Below are 20,266 nucleotides of genomic sequence, written 5' to 3'. Positions count from 1 at the left end.
CTCAAGTGTGTTATACCAAATTGTAACACATGAACGTATCATGAAACAAAAATAAGCTGTACTGCTAGTTTATATTTTTATGGACTACTGACTAAAGCTTTGCTATTTTTAACTACATATTTGTAATTTTTAACTAGATATTTGAACTTTTTATGAGTATTTTTATTTTTAAGTTTTTTGCTAGGCTTTTAAAAGAATTGAGTCCATTATTATATATCCAATCAAATTAGGCAAACAAGAACACTACTGCAACATATGTAGGCTCCATTGAATAAATACAAATAAAATGTAGGAGCATCTTCTTGCCTGTATTCTTTTCACCCCTTAACAGCTTCGCAATGGCAAATTAATGTGATAAAATTATATTAAAGAAAATTACTTGCTTAATTTAAGTTTTGGGTAATTCTTGCCCATATTTTGTATTCATGACCAGATACATGAGTAATGAATCGATATAATCATTCAGTTTTGGAAACAAGATTTTCTTTATTCCTTCTTCAAGCTTCTAGACTATTTTAATAGCAAAGATCTTAATATTGCCAAAGCCAAATTAGCTAATTTAAAAATGTTGCCATTTGCAGTAGTTTTTTTAACATTGAGAATTGTATCAATATTATAAAGCCAAAACAAAATGAATTTGTCAATGATGCTGATTTAAAATTGCAATGGTCACCCATGTTCCTTGGTTTTACACTTTTTATTAATCAATAGTTCATTATAATTATTGATGGATTTTTATAATACTATAATTTGATCTTATAAAATGAATTATTACTAACAAATCTTTTTCTGTTATATATAATGGAGGTTTCATTTAGAGTTTATTAGACAAGAAAGATCTACAACTAAAATAATTTTAAAACTGCTCATTTGATCCAATCTATTAATTTTATAAATTGAAAAATTAAAGCCCAGGTTAAGTGTCTTGCTCAAAGTTATACAGATAGAAAATTGCAGATACCAAACTTTTTAACACTTAGTTCACTGTTCTCTCTATTATTTGTTACCTAATCTGTGAGTTCCTATAGTATATTTAGTTCATGCCATGCCATTTAGCATTTAATGACATGGTTTGTATGCAGACATTTATTTATTTATTCAACAAGTAATTTTCTTTGTGCCAGGAACTCTTCTAGGAGACATTCTCTGAATCTAGAAATTGTGCTGAAAATAAAATAAGAAAAGTGATTCTATTCAACCTCCATTTAATTTTAGTTTAATGCACACCTGCAATTAGCTTTGTGTATGACTGAGTGGTTTTAATATATTATTAACAAGAACTTTTCTATTTATGGTTATATTTTAGGGGAATTAAAAGTTCTTTACTGTTTTAAAAGGTGAAAAAAACAAATAATTCAACTCAAAGCACTCTCTTTGCACACCGTGAACCTGGTAAATTGTCTGGCAACCACAAACTTTATAAAGATATATATAAAACAATTTGTACTTCTTAATCCCTTCACCTTTTTCACCCAGTCCCCGTCCCTCCCCCCCAAATCTGGCAATCATATGGCATAGGGAATATAGTCAATAATATGGTCATAAGTATGTATAGTGCCAGGTCGGTACTAGGCTAGTCAGAGGGAACAATTATTAATGTCTAACCACTATGCTGTACACCTAAAACTAATATAAAATAATACTGAATGTCAACTCTAACTGAAAAATAAAAATTTTTTAAATAAAAAATAAAAAAATACTCAAAGAAGACCTCAATTTAAAAAAGCACACACATTCAGGCATTCAAACACCAAATACTTACTTAAGGCCTACAAAGTGATAGGTAATGGACTTGGCACTGGAGATACAATGATAAATTATGCATCATTGAATACTGAATTTCCACAAAGTTCAAATTCCTTAACCAAATACTCAAAGGTTCTCCTTTTGGGAGAATGCATAATTTATTAGCTAGGTCTCCTTGAGTTAAAAGTAAGAGAAACACAACTCAAATTAGATTAAGGGAAACAAAAAGATTTTGGGGGCAGCGGGGAGGGGGCTCATGTAACAAACCTAGAGAGTCAGAATGTCTCAGGGTATGGCTGGATCCAGGGGCCAAAACAATGTCACCAAACTTTCACTGGCTGCATTTCTGTATTTTGGTTCCTCCTTCCTCTATTTTGGTTTTATTCTCACGAATATTTTCTTTTGGAGCTCCCAATAACTCTAGGCCTTCATACTCATAGTTAGGTGATGGAGTAAATAATTGTGTAAGTTAAACCTAAAAGTGCATCATGTCTATAGCCATTACAAAAGAATGGAGAAAATATTCTTCCAGTATATAAAAACTTTTATATGATTCATGAAAGAAATACTCTCATCATTGATTTAGCTGCTTTATTTTCATCTTACTCATTAATGTAAATAAAAATATATATTAACTATTCATGTTGAGACTATACTCAGTCATAACCTACAACATAAGTTGGCTAATATTCAAGAGTTGGGCAAAAATCAAAAACATTCTCTGAGAATGAACCAGCTATTTAAAATTTACAATAAAGGGTATTGTATATTTTATTATTATTCGTAAAATGTGTGCTATACATCTTTTATGTCAAAAAATTGTAATAAAAAATTTTAAAAGAGGAAAAAAGATATATGAAATGAATGTAGATCAAACACAGTACGGTAAGTGCTGTTACATAAACAGCACTGTAGAATGAGAGAGGAATGAACAAGTCACTCTAAGCAAGAAACCGAATAGGGCTTCATGAAGGAGATGTCCTTAGAGTTTAGTGAAAGAACAGAAGGTTGCTTTAAGAAAATGGGAGGAAATCTTTCTAAGTCCAGGGAAAAACACATGCATAGTAGTAGAGTTGTGAATAGCCCTGGCATTTCCAAGAAAGTTTAATGCAACAAGATACTAGAGTGTCTTAGGAGGAGTGGTGAGTGTTTGTGCCCATTAGGTGATTAAAGAATAGAAGTAATGAAATGTGAAAACTTCTTATTTTGTATCCTAGGTATTCCTGATGCTTCTACCTATTTCTATTCCTAAATGTTAAATTCTTTGAGAACACTGATAGTATTTTGTACTTCCCCATCTTATGGTGATAAGTGCAATGCTGAGTATGGCCAGGGCTCAGTATATGCTTACTGACTAATTGTGCTCATCATTCACTCAACAAATATTTTTGGCTCCTGCCCGTGTAAGGTTCTGTACTTTGTGCTATGAGAAATAAAAAAGTTTTGATACAAAACCAGTCTTTAAGGAGCTATTAAATCTAAAGCAAAAAAATAGTAGATTTTTGTCTGTTATGATGATATATCTATGTATTTATGAAGCTTACATTTTTATCCAAGGAAACTGACAATAATAAGGTAAATAGTAAATTATATAATATGTTAGATAATGATAAGTACTAAGGAGAAAAAAATGAAGTAGAAAAGGGGGGTATAAATTATCAGAGAGGAAAAGAGAAGGTAAAGTTACTTAATTTCTCCTATCTCAGTTTTCTCAACTCTAGAAAAAAAAAACTGATAGCACTTACACAGTTGTGACAAGGATTAAATTAGTTAATACATGTATAAAATCTCAGTGCAGTTTCCAAAAGATGATAAGATAAATGTAACCTGATTTTATTTATACATTAGGCTAAAATAATTTTAGTGTAATAGTCATCTTATTTTCATTACCTATGGACTTTTTTTTATTAAAGAATATACTTCCAAATAGTTTTGAACTACTCTTTCTATTAGCTAAGACTCCCTCATCCATATCTTGCTTCTTTTAGCTTCTGCTTTGAATGTATTCACATCTAATATTACTTTCTTACTGAAATGAATCATTGTTCTTTGATAGTATTTCTTCTAGAAAACAGTATTTGTTTATCTAGATGTCTGGTAATCATTTTCTATTTCAGGCATCAGGCAGGCATCCAGATCTTTCTGTGGAAAATACTCATTAATGCCTCATGACTTATCACATCTCAAGGTTAAAAGATCTGACAAAATGAGATCTTTATGTTTGTTTACCAGCTAAAAATGAGTACAATATTGGAATTGTTATTACCAAACAGAAATGTAAAAACCTTCAATATTAAACTTCTGGAACTTAAATCATTTGCATGGATTAGGCGAAATTTCAGGTCTCCTCAGGCCTATCTAATGTCTATGTAACTTTAGGTGTATTCACACACACACACACACACACACACACACACACACACACACACACCCCTTTCTCTGATCTCTGAAAACTACACTAGCTCTTTCTTTGTGCTCATTTAGCACTCCATGCTTAGCCCTATCCTAGCTGGTATCATTCAATGTTGTAATTACCTGGTTACTTAACTGCCCAACTCCCCGCCCTCTACCCCCTGGGCACTGATCTCCCTGAGAAGGGGACTGTGTTCTCTTTATGTTTGGGTTCCTACTGTCCATCCAGTGCCATGCATGTAGTTGCCCAATAAATACTTAAAATTTTAAATATAATGCCTGTAGTATCTTTAGTATATCAGGTTTATAGAAATGTAGTTTTTTAACTTTGGCCCCAAATCTCTTAGTTGCTGCTTGTCTCTCTGGCTGCTTTCTGAAGAAGAGCCATGCTCAAGCATGCTGCTACACCGTGTCCTACACATTCCCTATCCTGCTTTGGCACTAAATCAAAAAGAAAAAGAAAAAGTAGGCTGGCTATCAGGAAGGACCTCAAAGGTGGAGGAGCATCCTGTGGCGTAACTATGGCCTGAGATGTGGTCCATACTCTTCCAATTTAAAAAATTGGTTTTTTCATTGCTCAAGAGTGATGGGGCTCTAGTGTCTGACACAGGACATCTATATTTACAAGAAATTAATTTATGAGCTGGGTGACCTATTTGTTTATTTTCATTGACTCAAATATACGTACCTGGTATCCAAGTCACTAACTTGATATCAAAGCACCTGTGAAATCCACCAGATAATCAGAAAGTTGTTCAAGGACCGTCGGAAGAGAACTGTCACAATCCTAGATTGTCGCAAGGATTATTTTACCCAGGCTGAAGAAGAGCCTTGTCAATGTCTCTGAAGGCTAAAAGAAAATAGAGTAAGGAGTGAGGTCTCAAGCACTCTTGAAATTCCTTATAAAATTTCTTTTCTTATTTACTAAAAGAAAATAATAATATAAATCAGAAAATAAAACAATGGCATTTTATAATTCTTAATAATATAATGTACAATTTGGTTTCATAATTCTTTGATCCTAAGATAAGTTCCTTAGATAATAATAATGTGATATTGCTGACGATGGTGCTAAGAAAGAAGGCAAGGCAGTATACTAAAGTTGGATGACAGTTTTCCGTACCCTTTACCTCCTCTAATTCAAGAATCACCACAGTCCCAGAGTCAACTCAGTTTCATTAAGAACGTTAACTATGTGCTTGTGGTTTTCGCTGGCTTACTGGTGCTCCTACATCTACTAATAATGCATGATGATTCACTAAGAGTTCACCTTCCACTCTGATGAAAAAACTGAAGCATAAATTAAGTAGTCATTTAACAAAGTAATAAGTTGTACCTCTCATCAAGGGCCAAAAGTGAGCCCTTCAAGCCTTATCCCAAGGTCCATTCTATTCCAGAGGCTGGAAACCCAAGTGCCTACAGAGGCCAGGCTGGTGGGAATGAAGCAGGAAGCCAGTGCGCTGGACTGGAGAGCCAAGTCCTTACTGAAGGAGCAGCCACTGCTTCGTTCCAGATAATTGCTGCAAGGCGCGAATGTTGGCCTAGTGTTACCACATTGTCCCGTTTCTCAGGTAAGGCAGGAAATGAAAAATTTTTAGTGAAATATTTTGATTTGAATATTATCAATTAATTCACTTTTATTATTATTCTCAAAATGGGTTCAAGTCAAGCACTGACTCTGACAGGTGGGATTTGACCAAGAACTTTCCTGTTTTGTAACTTGGTCCTATATTTTGCTTACCTATTTGTTAAATTGAAGACTTTATTTTTTATAGATTTTGCTTTATAGATTTTTCTTCAACATGTTCTCTAAAATACTCTATGCCTGATTTTGTGATACTGAAACTCTCTTCCTCTCCACCATAGTATTTAGTGCATAAATTTTCTTTGGCTGCCGCTACATTTTCTCTGCCTCTCTCAGTATTCCAGTCAGCAGGTAAATGCTGTATGTAGTCTCCTTGAGACACTTGATATGACACCACTAAACATCTACAGGTATTATTATCTACTCATTTTGTTACTGCTGGGTAAGCTGCACAGACAACAGTAAAAGATCATTTATTTCGTGGGGCTTAAAGATTGTATGCTTTGGGCTCTCCTTTGTAGAATCCACACAGAGATGATCTTTCTCCTCTTGCTTCTTGGGAGGCCTTGTCAGACAATTTATTAGACTTTAGTTATCTTTTACATTTGGTTATGTTTGCTGGAGATGTTGATTAGACTTAAGTGTTCCTAGATATTTATAATTATTTAGAGACAATGTCTTTGGGTGGGTTTCTTCAATAGCTAAGGAATCTTCCTATTTTCACTTTAAGAGTAACCCGATTTTCAAAGTTACTGAGGAGTCTCGTTATCTCTATACAGAACTGATTACTCCGAGTAGGAACTTAACATCATTGCCAGGTGAATTGAAGAATGCTAAACATTTCTAAGTAGGAGTATATAAATATTAGTTGTTAATTGTACAACCCCAAATGGACATAATTCACAATTGTTTCATTAGTACAGTTTTGGGGAAAAACAATATTAATGTATATCATTTTTAAACAGTGATTTTGCCAATATATATTGAGATGTACTTTGAGTAGCCAAAATACCAGTAATGCATGGATAAGTTGTGAAAATTACCCCTCAAACTTGCTTAGTGTACTCTTAAATAGATTAAGAGCAATGTTTCTAAATATTCTCTATAAGAAATTTTACTCTACTATAGAAAAACAAAAATAGCAAACTATACTGATGACTAATATATAGAAATAAATTATAAATAATTTTCCCTCAATATAGTGAATTTATCATTTAGTTCATAAGTGTTCTCTTTTATTACTGTACTTTGAAACAGTACTCTAAATGTTTTTGTTTCTTAAGGATATATGTTTGGGAGCTGGTGATTATTCACTTTTTAGCTTTTAAGATGGTAAAATGAATAGTGAGCATTTTCTACATATGCCTATAGACCTTCACTTTTCACTTTTTTATATTTTTAAAGGCACAAAGGGAAACTTTAACTTGAAGTTAACTGTCTCAATTGGTTTTTGTTTGCCATTATGTGCTCTGGCAAGAGAAAGCTCAGTTATGTGTGGTAATATATGCGAATTACTGGATATTATATGGGGAAATAACGAGGGGAACCCAGTATAGACTTGGAAAGCCAAATAAAGATTAGGGAAACCTGGAAGGCCTCCCTGAGGAAGTGACATGTAAACTGAGATAAATAGATGTTGGTTTAGTGAAGAACAAGAGAGTCAGGATGGGAGATGGTATGTATACTTTGGCCTCCTCTTTCTAGAGTCCACACAGAGATAGATGATCTTCCTCTTTTTGCTTCTTGAAAGACCTTATCAGACAACTTATGAGAAGCAGAAAAGTTAAGAGTGACACCTGAGGCATTTTATAACCAAACGGATAGCCTTAATTTTTCTTTCTAGTATTTAGATCATCCAGGTTAATGCAGTATTCTTTCTGACTTTCCATATCTTTTTCTTTACTTGGCTAAAACAAAGAGTAATAATAGCATAATACTAGGCACAAAGCTTGTAACTATTTCTAACAGAAAGTTTCCCTAATGCTTTTGAGAATCAGAAAGTATTAATTAGCTGTTCTATAGATATAACATTTAAGTTTTTGGAAATAATTTTTTTTCTGATTATAGAGTCAATATATTTTTATTACAGAAAATTTTGAAACTACAAAAAAGCAATGAAAAAATAAAAATCACTCATGTTCTCACTGCCCGGAGACAACCACTGGGAGCATAGTGCTATTTTATTCCTATATGTACGTATATAGGAACACTTTTGTAAATGAAGATTTGTAATAATCTACACAATTTTGTAGTTTTTTTTTTCAGCTTACAGTATCATGGACTTCTCCCAGTGCTATTAAATTTCCTAGGACATTTTAATATTATGATTTTAATAGCTATGTATAAATGATAACAATTTGGATATTTATGATGTGCTGGATACTGATTTAAGACTTTTAATTTATATGCCCAGAACAATTCTATGATCATTTTATAAGGAAAGAAAATTTAAAACTTGCCCAAGGTTATGAGCTATTAAAGGGTAGAGCTACATAGCTTCTCAATTCTGTAACATTTAAATAAGACTCTATTTTAGACTTTCAGTTTGTTTCCAGTATAGTTTTTGGCTATTTGAAATAATACCCATGATTCTGTGGGTTGGCAATGTTGGTTGAGTTCACTTGTATGTCTGGGGCCTCAGCTGGACTGGCCGGACCAGCTCGACTTCTCTCTCTCTACATGATCTATCATCCTCGAGGTGGCTAGATCAGATTTTTCATATGACAATGGCACTATAAGAAGCAGGAGTAGAAGATGCAAGCCCTTTGGAGGTTTAGTCTCAACTTGAACAGTATCACATCCACCATATTGCATTGTTCAAAGCAAATCACAAGGCCAGCCTAGAGGTGTAGAGTAGTAAATCCCACTTCGTGATGGAAGGAGCTACAAAATATTTGTAGCCAATGCAGTCTTCTACATTTAGCATTTAGTTCTCTGAAGGCTTCTGTGTCACTAGAATGTACGAGTTGCCGGACTTTAGTAGCAAGAAATGGCCTGGTATAGATAATCCTCCTGACCATAGTCGGACATAGGCCAGGATGCTTGTTACCTTGATTCTGAGGACTGGCCTGACTCTCAGGAGCCTATCTCTATTCCATTTTTTGTGTATGTGAAAAAATGTAGGCTTCCTATATGAATGGGGTCCCTCATGTACAGGTCATGAACTTTTACACTCTTCTGCAATGAAAGGGCAAGTACATCTGGAACTAGAGAGCTTCAGTGATCAGGAGAGGAAAGATGTTTTTAAAGTATCCTGATACAACAAACATAAGTGTACTGTGGGTAGTTTGGAGTGAGTAAGGAGAGACTGACAGAGCTTAGATCTCTTACAAAGGATGTATCTGAGAGGTATGTTTTGGAAGAAGTGGCTGCACGGTGAAGATAAGAACCAAATGAGAATAATAACCAGAGTAAAAATAGGGCTGATCTATTGGAAGGTTTTTAAAAAATGAAAGAAGATATAACTGCAAGATAAGTGTGCTCATAAGTAAAAATGCATAGCTTGCATAAATAGATGAAAGGTGAAACTGATGGGAAAGTTGGATGGAGGGGGCTGGCTAAATGCTCTGAAGGAGCTGTTTAAATTATTGATATATGGGTGAAAGGTAATTGAAAAGGGAAAATGTCATTTAGGGTTACTCTAACAAGCCTAATTTAACTAATAATGATGGAAAGATTATGTGTATATCCATTTATTACCGAATCAAATGATAATTAAGTTATAGTCACTCAGCATTACTCTCCAAAATGCTAATGCTGACATTTTTTAACCCAATCATATCTGTCGTTGTGTGGACATATTGCTTTGGAATTTAAGCATAGAGGTAGATTTTACATGAGCTCATTCTCAATTGGAGAACATGAGGTGTTCTCTCTTGCAAATGTAGGAATGGAGTGGACTTTTTATGTAACTTATTTCATGAGCTAAGTTTATAATCATAATATTAAAAAGTATAAATGATTATTTAGGTTTATATAACTTCCATATTGGTGTTTTACCCAATTTACATAGTCTCATCTTGATAAATTAATTGTTCATTGAGTATTCGTTCTGTGCTACTGTGTATCCAAATAACCCCACTGAACACAAGATCAATGTGTGATATGCCGTTATAAACATTTCAATAGAATTTACTCATAATATCACATGGTTCAAAAAATCAATTCATTATTTTTACCATTAATTAAGTTTGTGTGACATTATTCAGAAGAATTTATTATGTTTGATGTTACTCAGAAGATTTATGAAGAGTATCTGCTTATTTTTCTGGTGTTATATTCTCTGATATTTAGTCTTTGTGGTATTTGGGTATAACTTTTAAAATTTGCATTAACATTGCATAGTGAGTTGATTCTTAGGTTGACAAGAATGTCAGTAAAGCAGATTGAGAAAAAGGTCTCTTGCATTAATTTTAATTTTTATATTGTTGCATTTATTTCAGTGTTTCCTTTATTAATTCAATGGAAGTATGTATATGTGTATATATATATATTCATATATATATATACCACTTATATATACCCCAATATATATATACATATATATACCACTTATATATACCCCAATATATATGTATACCCCAATATATATATATGTATATATAAACTTATATATACCCCAATATATATATACATATATATATATACCACTTATATATACCCCAATAAATAAAACTGATGCACTTTACAAATAAAGTATGAAGTTAGAATTTTGTTAGAAGCTCTATCATACTTTTTCTACACAAAAATTATCACTCAGATTATGAGATTATTAGGGACAAATCTAGAGCAAAAATCTTTTTTGTATTTTTTCACAATACAAACTCATTGGCTTCTACTGGCTTCTTTTAAAAACTCTTTTTCATTTTAGATGCATATTGCTAAAACTTTATGAGCCTTCATGGTAAAAATCGGAATATAAAATTATGTTGACTAATGAGAATATGCATAGTCTTCAGAGAGTATTTAAGCACCTGCAATAGAATAAGTACAATACCAGAAACTGTGAATATAGAAGGGTCCTAGAGAGACAAGATTCCTGCCCTACAGGAATTTACATTCCTGTGGGGATAGTCAATAAACAAATAAATGATAAGAAAAAAATCAGATAATAAGAGGAATCAGTGAATTAACAAAATGTGAGAGAGTACCTAGGGTTTACAATATAGTCTCTCTGAGGAGGTAACCTCTAATTAGAATTCTTCATGGTCAGAAAAAGCCAATGTAAAGAAGTAAATCAAGTCACTAAAATTCAAGTCACCAAAAGCAAATTCTCATAGAGTAATTTGCATATTGAAAGAAAGAAGGAAATGAAAACAGTGGTAAAATTGTGACATATATTCTCCTTAGAACACACACATACATACACACACACCACTTTTTGAATTTCCTTATTAGTGCTACCAAAACTGTTTGTGAAATAAATTCAAATTATGTCCTAAATATAAGATCTATTCCTGATCCAGAATATTAGTGAAATGGAGGTGCCTTTCATATTACATTATTGTTTCTGTATTAACCTGTATCTGTTGGGCTTAAACCAAGCCATATAAACAAGGTGGGTCATAATGCAATCCTTAGGGGACGTGACTGGAAAATATTGTAGATATGTAGCTTTTATGTTAAATTTATAAAAATTAGAAAAGAGGACTGTTGTTTATTTTATACAAACTATAAAAAAGCTTGGCTAAATCTTAAATGATGGGTTTGCATAGAAGATAAAGTTATCAGAATCTTGGAAGCATGAAGAATAGATTTTAATATTTCACAATAGAGGGCTTGCATGGGTTTCAAACATTTGAGAAGTATAGCCTGAAATGCTTTCTTAAAACTACCCTTCTGGCACCTTAAGAAATTTGTGAAGGGCCCTAGATTTATGCAATTCTGTTTTAACAAATAATTATAAATGAATTATCAAAATGATCATAGATTTATATGTAGGAATATTTATCTCAGATTTATTTGTAATTGTGAGAATTTGGGAGAAAAATCTATGTAATTAAGTAATTTATATACATCTATCCAAGAAAAGTCTATCCAGCAATCAAAAGCCATATTTTGAAAAAAAAAAATTTACTGCCATATCATAAAATACTCAGGAGAAAAATAAAGTACAAAGTGGTAATGACTCAATATTTAAAGGAAAAGGACACATTTTATACACAGAAAAAAATTGGAATCAGTACAACTACTTTGGAGAACAATTTGGCAATGCCTGTAAAGTTGAAAATGTGCAGACTCTACATACAAACATTAATATGATTGATCTACTAATAGATGAATAGTTGTATAATCATATGATAGAATGCTATTTAGATGTTAAATATTAATGAATTGGATCAATGTATCTGCAACAGAGATAGATCAATATATCTCAACAAAGATAGCTTTCAAAACAATGTCGAATTTTAAAAGCAAGTTGGAGAATGATATATATGTATAATAGTATTTATGTAAAATTTTAAAACACATAAAACTGTACCAAATATTGTTCACATATACACATATAAGGAATAAACACATGAAAACACAGCCTGGAAGGATGCAGACCAGAACCAGTGATAGTGGTTGCCTCCAGGGTTCAAGGGAGGGGTCTAAAACTAAAAAGGAAATTAGGGTGTTGGGGGGGTAGTATTTAACTTCCTCTTAATGTTTTCTAAGTCTTTACTTTAAAAAATAATTAGAACTGACAAAATGCTTACATCATGAATTTGGAATGGTACTTTATTATTTATGATATTAAACTTTTTTTTAAGGTATGCTTTTAAGATTTTCTGAAATCAGTGGTTGAAAGAAGGTACATCTATGTTTACAGTGGTTAGTATTCAGCAGTAAAATTACAGTTCAATTTTATTTTCATCTTCAAACTTCTCTGCGTTTTCCAAATTCACGAACTGAATGTTGAGAAAATTAGTGCCGCTTACAGATAAATAAATGATAACTATATAGTTACTGGACTCTGCTCTAGGAAGGGTTTTTAAAGCCCTTATAATCAAACTGCCTCTAGAAGGCGGAAGTATCCACAAAAAAAAAAGAAAGATCCTCCCAGAGACAAAATGAAGTAGAGGGCTGGCTGCCTATAAGGTTTGGAGATATAAAACCGGTCATGTCCAGGGAAGGGAGTCAGGGGCATTAGTCTAAGCCAGTCTCAAACTTGAGCATGCATCAGAATCACCTACCACTCTTGTTAGAAAAACAGATTGCCCCCCAGAGTTTCTAATTCAGTAAGTCTGGGGTCTGGCCTGTGAATTTGCATTTCTGACAAGTTGCCAGATGTTACTGACTATCACGATGTTGTCTCATGAACATGCTTTTAGAACTTCTGGTTTAAGTAAAACCCAGCCATCAGATATTTATATTTCAGTTGCTGAAATCTGAGGGAGACATTTGGCAGAAATCACTCCAATGTTATTATCTGGCAGATCCACAAATTACTGAATGGAACAAGCCAGCCAGTCTCGAGGAAGACAGAGTCACATGCAAGAGCAGGCTGACCAAAAAAAAAAAAAAAAGTAGGAAAAATGACAGCTGGTCCAATCTAATGATCAGAGACCACTAAAGGCGTGTTTTGGGGGGGGGGGTTGTTGTTTTTTAGGAAAAGTGAGGTAACAAAGTGACTATAAAAAGGGACCTTTAAAAAAACAGGTTCGGTCATCAGAGTGTGTTGTTATTTGATAAACCTTTGATAAACCGCAGAAAATTCACACCTCTTTCACATCTTTCACTAGGGCTGGGTACTCCATGAGGCTGGGAACTCAATGAGAAAGAAGGACTGACCCTCCCTTACTCTTTCCATCCTCTTTCATCCTCCATCCCTCCCTCTTTCCTTTCTGTCCTTCCACACTGAGCAGCTCTTAAGTACCAAACATTACACTGGGCTTTGGATAAAGTGGTGTCTTACCATCTTTGTACTACAGTACATAGGATAGTACTGAGTACATAATAGTTGCTCACTAACTGTTAAATATGAATAAACATATACATGATCAACATGGTTGAAGGTGCAGTGGATGGGACACAGAAATGACCCCTGCAAAGTGGGTCATTTCTGTGAGAAGCATAGACACAGAGGAGTCAGCCCACAATGCAAATTATCAGCTTGAGACACCATTGTGAATGGTACTACTTGGCACTCTTCTTTATACCCCACATTTTTCCCAGTAAGTTGTTGCTACTTTTTCCATTGCCTGCCAGTGTTTCTCACACCCATACCCATGGTTTCCAACTTTCAGCTAAATGAGTATATGCTTCATTACAACACCTTTAATCTGCCTCAGAACCAAGGGTACAAATAAGATATATGCCTGAACATATGATGCCCTTTACTATAAGGCATTCTCCTGCTTTCCCAATGAAGAGATCCAAAAAAAGGCTCGAGGCTAACTTAAGTATGTAGACTTTTAGGAATGTAGATTAAGTAGTTATATGCCTACTTACCCTGTTTAATTTGTTGATTATTATACATACATATTTAAACATATATAAAATATTAACTTTTTTATTTAAATTTTTCGAAACAGTTTTAATACTTCCATATGAATCTTAAGTCATTTAACACTTTTCCAGAGCATATCACCTTCACTTCCATTTAAGTTGTTTGAGATACATTTTTTGAATCTGTGGTTAATGCTATCATTGAAAATTTTTATCATACACCACAAGTTGCACTCATATAACACTAGAACATTTTTTTCATTCATCCTTTACTATAGTTTCATGAGTCCCACAATGTAATCACACGCTATATATTAAATGATTATAAAAAGGCTTGTTTACCACAACAAATAATGCTAGCAACTGTGGCATAATATCCTCCACAAGGATTACTTACTAAGTCTTTTATAAATTTATTTGCCATCTTTTTTATTTAACACTTCCATTAAGATAACCTCTTGTAAGCATTCCACACTAGCATTGATTGCTGCTGTTTTAAGCCAGTATGTCCTCTCCAAATAGAACCTTGTGACTCGGTAAAGGAATTAAGAGAGTACCGCGTATAGAAGGGAGCTTAGACACCTTAACTATAAAGCAATTCCCACTCTTATATTCAAGATCAGTGGGGAAAAAACATCTCTTATATTTGGAAATGTACCGTAAGTTTATTTCCTTTTAATTTGCTCTTCAAAAAGAAGAAACGTTTTCTTTGGACAAATATGATAATTAGAAAAGAAAAGTAAATCATAGGAATGTGTGGAATTAAGGAGTAACCAAATGTGATTTGATTAGCATAACTTTCCTGTTTTCAGTTCATAAGAGGTTTTGATATATATATATATTATTGTGGGTTAGAAGGAGTGTGTGTGTGCGCGCATATGTGTGTTGCGTGTGTGTGTGTGTGCGAGTGAAGCCATAATTATGGGTCTCTCTAATAAGTAGAAAGTTGCATGTAGTGAAGAACAAGCAAATTGTTTTAACTGGAATATGTGGATCAAATAGATAGAGAAAACAAGTTGAATTTGTCATAACAGAGGACATCAAAGTGGTTTGGTACACTTAGCAGACAGTTTATTCTGTTTTTAAAAGTGTAGAGGTTATCAGTTTTTCAACAATAAGTATACAGTTTACATATTTACATATGTTTCAGGCTACATTATTGGAATTTTAAAGACATGAAAACATCAGATGACCCAACCTGCAACATCTTGGATTCAGATTGGAAGATGAAGAAAAAGTTTAAAGAATGTGGCCTATGAAGGCGGGTAGTACCTGGAAATATTAACCAACTCGCACTATAAAAATGAGACCGGTTTCTAAACAATAGAGGTTATTTTGGTCCAGCATCAAAGTTCAAAACAAAATGTTGAACTAAAAACTTTACACTCCTCCCCTCTCCTACTTCAGACAGGTACCAGCATTGGTGAATATGATTTTCCTTAGTCAGAAGCACTCCTTTTTACCCATGTAGACCATCCTTAGGAATTAAACATTGATTATTTAATGTAGATTATAATGGGAAACTGATTTTTTCCACAATGGCAGATTTCAAGGACTTGGTTCCAAACTGAGCTCGAGCTCCCCAATGCATTTTGTGCAGTCTGGGAACAACTGTGCTGCATTGGCCATTTTTGAAGGCCATCATGCACTGTAATATAAGGATATCGTCTTATTGCTGATATCTTTGGAGAGTCCCAAGCAGACACAGAAAATGAATGGAGGCAAGGAGTGTGACGGAGGGGACAAGGATGGAGGTCTTCCAGCTATACAAGTTCCAGTGGGTTGGCAGCGCCGAGTGGATCAAAATGGAGTGCTTTATGTCAGGTGAGCCCTTATTATTACCTGTTTTACCTCCAAGTTTGCAGTCCCAAAATTAAGGAGGTAAAGTCTGTTTCTCTGAGGAAGCAAAATATCGAGACTGACAGCATCTCAAATAAATGTGAATAAAAATCTTTGTGCTAGAAATATTCAGGTGTTTTTATTCTGTACTGTTTTGCAATGTAAATTGCCTTAGATTATAAGAGAGAATTTTTATGCAGTATTTGTGTTTATATAAGATGTCATTCTGCTTATCTCTGTAACAAGGATAAAGAAAAATATGAAGATTTCTAGAAGAAACACAGGCATCATTGCCACATTCACAGGAGAATGTAGAATACTGGAAATAGGCTCAATGTCTCTTGACATGATTATTCTGTCCTTTATAATGTTTCACTTGGCTTTTCTGATGTAAGGGGGAATGTATTTTATCTATAGTCAGTTATAATTATTAGACTTCTTAATGCCTAATGTTAAGTAAATATAATTTCCCTATTTTTTCTGTGCAGATTTTATTTTATTCTCTTGCATTTAATAATAAAAAAGAAAAAGTCATGATGGAATTGGCTCTTCATCTCACATGTAAAAATCATACAAACAAAATGCAAATGACTGCTCTTTTACATTTTGATGGCCTATATATATTGTAGAATAAATTGAGTGAAATTACAACGGTTGGCAAGAAGTTTCAGTCTTATTATTAGTTAATGGACACCTAAGTTCCTTACTCTGTAGTTTATCAGTAAGTATATGAAAAGTTAGGATACCATAAATCATTCCTTGTTATGTAATAATAAAAACTATTAGAAATAGACTTAGAACTTTTTAAAAGATACAACATTGCATCATTACATTAATGCTATTATTATCAGTGCAATTATTTGTATCTCTGTTTCAACAGAATTCTCCTTTTGTACAAAGATGTATGTTTGTGAATGAAGTATTTTCCATTATATAAACACAAATGATTTCATGCCATGACAAATCAAAAGTCATTTCAGATTCTGTCCTGGATTTGTTTGTTCTGTGTAAGGTGATTCTTGAGGTAAACTTAATTACCAATTGAAACTCTTTTGCACATTAGTTTTTTGTTTCTGTAATATCAAAGACGTGCTCTGTGTCAGGGGTCCCCAACCCCTGGGCCCTGGACCAGTACTTGTCCAAGTCTTGTTAGGAACCGGGTCTCACAGCGGGAGAAGAGCAGAGGCAGAGCAGAGCAAAGCTTCATCTGTATTTGCAGCCACTCCCCAGCACTAGCATCACCACCTCAGCTCCACCTCTGATCATCAGGCTTTAGATTACCGGTTTCTGGTGCCAAATTGTTGAGAACCACTGCTCTATATGAATTGGAGTGAAGGTATAAGAAAGCAGGGAATGTGGAGCCTGTTCCATGGTAGATAAGATGGACACATGGGTTAACTTTCTCCAAGTGGTCCTATTGTCAATGTTGTTAACAAACTGCCAGAAATACTTTGTTATTAATATAATTTAGCAAGATATTAGTGTTATTCATATTTATGACTGTTCTAGTCTGTAAGGAGCAAATATATATTTAGTTTAGAGCAACTGACTCGAAACACTTGAGAAATTTTATTTTACTTTCTCTTAATTTCTATGAAAGATAAATCAGCTTTTCAGATTGCTGAAAATTCAGTTAAACCAAGTTAAGTCTGGGAAGCTGTCAGTTCCCTTGTTCATGATTTTCTAAATCTAAGTAGACTTCGCTATCTGTTAGTGTGAGTTCTCCAAATCCATGTCTGCATGATAAGAATTATTTTAGAAACGAACTTTGCCAGACAAGGTAAAACACCTTCAAATAAATTAAGCCAGCATGGGTTTGATTTGTTTGTGTATAACTAGTTAAATTTCTGCTTGAACATACATAGGAGGCTAGCCATCCTTCTGTAGCTCCCTTCTCAATGTGCGGTTTGCTTGTAATTTTTAGTTTAGTCTCCAGCTGCTCCTGCCTCAAGGAGGCATTGAGGCTACATGTTCAATTTCCTACCTGCTTCCAATCTTCTAAGCTTTATCTATTGCCATAAGACTCGTAACTATTTTTTATGTTAATTATTACTCCAAAAAAGTTAATTAAAGAGGTACAACTGAAGGAAAGAACCCAACTGACTGATTGAGAAGGAAGTATTTTTAGTGTGTGGAGTACTCAGTAGAATTCAGGAACTTTTGTCTTCAGGTTTAATTTTACAGTTAGACTTCTCTAAGATTCAGTCTGTATACTTTGTTGAACTATAAAATGTTAGGCAGTTTCTTTTCACGACACATGAATTTCTCACATGATAACTATTTGGAGATTTTGTTACATTTAAATCAACAACCCCCTGAAAACATCTGGCCCCTACCACTGAGGTTTATAATATGAGAGTTATTATTATTCTTTACAGATCATCTGAAAAAAATTGTTAGCCTAAAGAAATGAATGAATGAGTTGACAAAGTTGAGGGTTTTAATTGAGATTTTCTACATGCGTAAGTCAGTTATGTGACTGTCCATAAATAAAATATGAATTGCATCTTAAAATTGGTTCATTTGTAGATACAAAACTACTACCCGTGTTTTTATAGAGCAGAATAGTCTACCTCTAGTAGTGTGATGCTTTGTTTACGAAACAGTATTATTTCTGATCAAATCCAAATTTGATCGGAAGGCTTAAGCAAAGGTTTTGGCAAATAGTCATAGATAAAAGATATTCTTGAATGAAAAGTATATAATAACTTTTAAGGTTGTAAGTTCAATATTTTAAAAATATTGAAGTCCTAAAATGCAAATTGCCTATTTTAAACAACCTTCATTATAAATAAAAATCAAAGACTTATCCTGTCATCTGAATTAGTACTTAATCTATAGACGTGAACTTGATCATGATTCACATATCGTACTGACTTTTGTGACCTAAAGAGTAATAACATTGAGAACACTACCTATTTACGAGCCAGAAGACTGGCAAGGCACCTTTCTGCCACCTTTCTGCCACCTAAAACCCGGTTTGCTCAAGAGTTCCCAGTTCCCCATCCCTTGTCAACTCTGCTTGGCTCCTCCCTGTCATTGAGGTTTGGCTCTTCACTGTAATTTGAGTTGAGCCACACTGATCTATCTTCAAAGAAACAAACGGGTTAGGGAGAAATAAAGGAACCTGTTTTTATATAGAAACAACTTGGTTCTAGACTCCAAGATTAAAGGAACTGGCTAGCTCCACCTTTTGTACAGTTAGTGCCTTTTGGTTTGACCTCCAGTGTGTTTCTAAATTTCAGTTTTTCCTCAAATAGCTTTAAAATTAGCTCTTCTGGTTTAAAATGGTAATGACTACTTTCATGTAGTTTTCTTATTCCTTTCTTGCCTGCTTCTGTCCTTTCTTAAGAATAGCATTTTCCCCATCCTAGTCCACTCTTGGTTTTCAAAATACTTTTATTTAATTTTCTATGAAGATCTGTATTTTTCTGAGAAATATTTTGGTTCAAAAGGAAGAGTGATAGTGCTAAAGGCTATCATTTAGTAGCTAACATAATATTGACAAAGAAAATGCTTTTCCTTAGTAGGAAAATATTATCCTGTGAAGGACAGCAAGACTATAAATTATGCCTTTTTTCATATAATATGTATAGTCAGAATTATTTCCTGATGTTTTTTTAAACTATTTTTACAGTCCCAGTGGGTCTTTGTTATCTTGCTTGGAGCAGGTTAAAACATACCTGCTTACTGACGGAACATGCAAGTGTGGCTTGGAGTGTCCTCTTATTCTTCCCAAGGTAACAATTTCACAACAGATCTCTCGGCAGTTTTTTTTATTTTTTAGGTGTTTCATATATTTGCTTTTCTCACTTGGCACTTCATTTTTATATTACTTCTCCAATCGCATAGGCATTTTGAAGTCTTTATCTAATTAGATATTTTTTTGCATGCATTTTGGAATGCTTAATGATTATGGAAAATAGTTCAAATCCCAGAGTCATATTCCAAGGTGACAAACATATATTCATATTAAATGTTTCATTAAAATCTCTTTTGTACTTTTTTATTAGAGTTATACCTATGCTTTCCATTTAATAGTGCAATATTTTCTTTTCCTGCTATAACTGCTCAATCTGCAATGTTATTTTTAGCACGGGTGTTGATAAATCTGCCACAAATGTTTCTAAAATGACAAATCTGAACCTTCCCAGTCTAAACATGAAATTGTTTTACTCCTTTGCAAGGTAGAAAGTAAAGTCATTTTAAAATAGAAAATATTATTTACTATAGAAACAGGTCATTGTTCTC

General features: G+C 33.6%; 1 protein-coding gene across 12 annotated transcripts in view; it reads left to right on the top strand.

Annotated features, from left to right (window-relative positions):
• MBD5 (methyl-CpG binding domain protein 5) overlaps positions 1-20,266 on the top strand; it is a 383,463-nt gene that overhangs the window by 311,468 nt on the left and 51,729 nt on the right. For 11 of the 12 annotated variants that reach the window (XR_002780142.1, XR_002780140.1, XR_002780157.1 and 8 more), the window contains 3 exons: positions 5,556-5,729; positions 15,327-16,000; positions 19,653-19,755. Coding sequence is in view for 8 of the 12 variants with exons in the window: in XM_023530258.1 (XP_023386026.1) it covers positions 15,888-16,000; positions 19,653-19,755 (216 nt within the window). In the remaining 4 variants the exon portion in view is untranslated. The remainder of the gene's footprint in view (positions 1-5,555; positions 5,730-15,326; positions 16,001-19,652; positions 19,756-20,266) is intronic. The other variant, XM_023530260.1, reaches the window with a different exon arrangement.

Source organism: Pteropus vampyrus, unplaced genomic scaffold (genome assembly GCF_000151845.1).
Source record: "Pteropus vampyrus isolate Shadow unplaced genomic scaffold, Pvam_2.0 Scaffold2, whole genome shotgun sequence".
Classification (NCBI taxonomy): Eukaryota; Metazoa; Chordata; class Mammalia; order Chiroptera; family Pteropodidae; genus Pteropus; species Pteropus vampyrus.
This window is presented reverse-complemented; position numbering and strand designations above follow the sequence as displayed.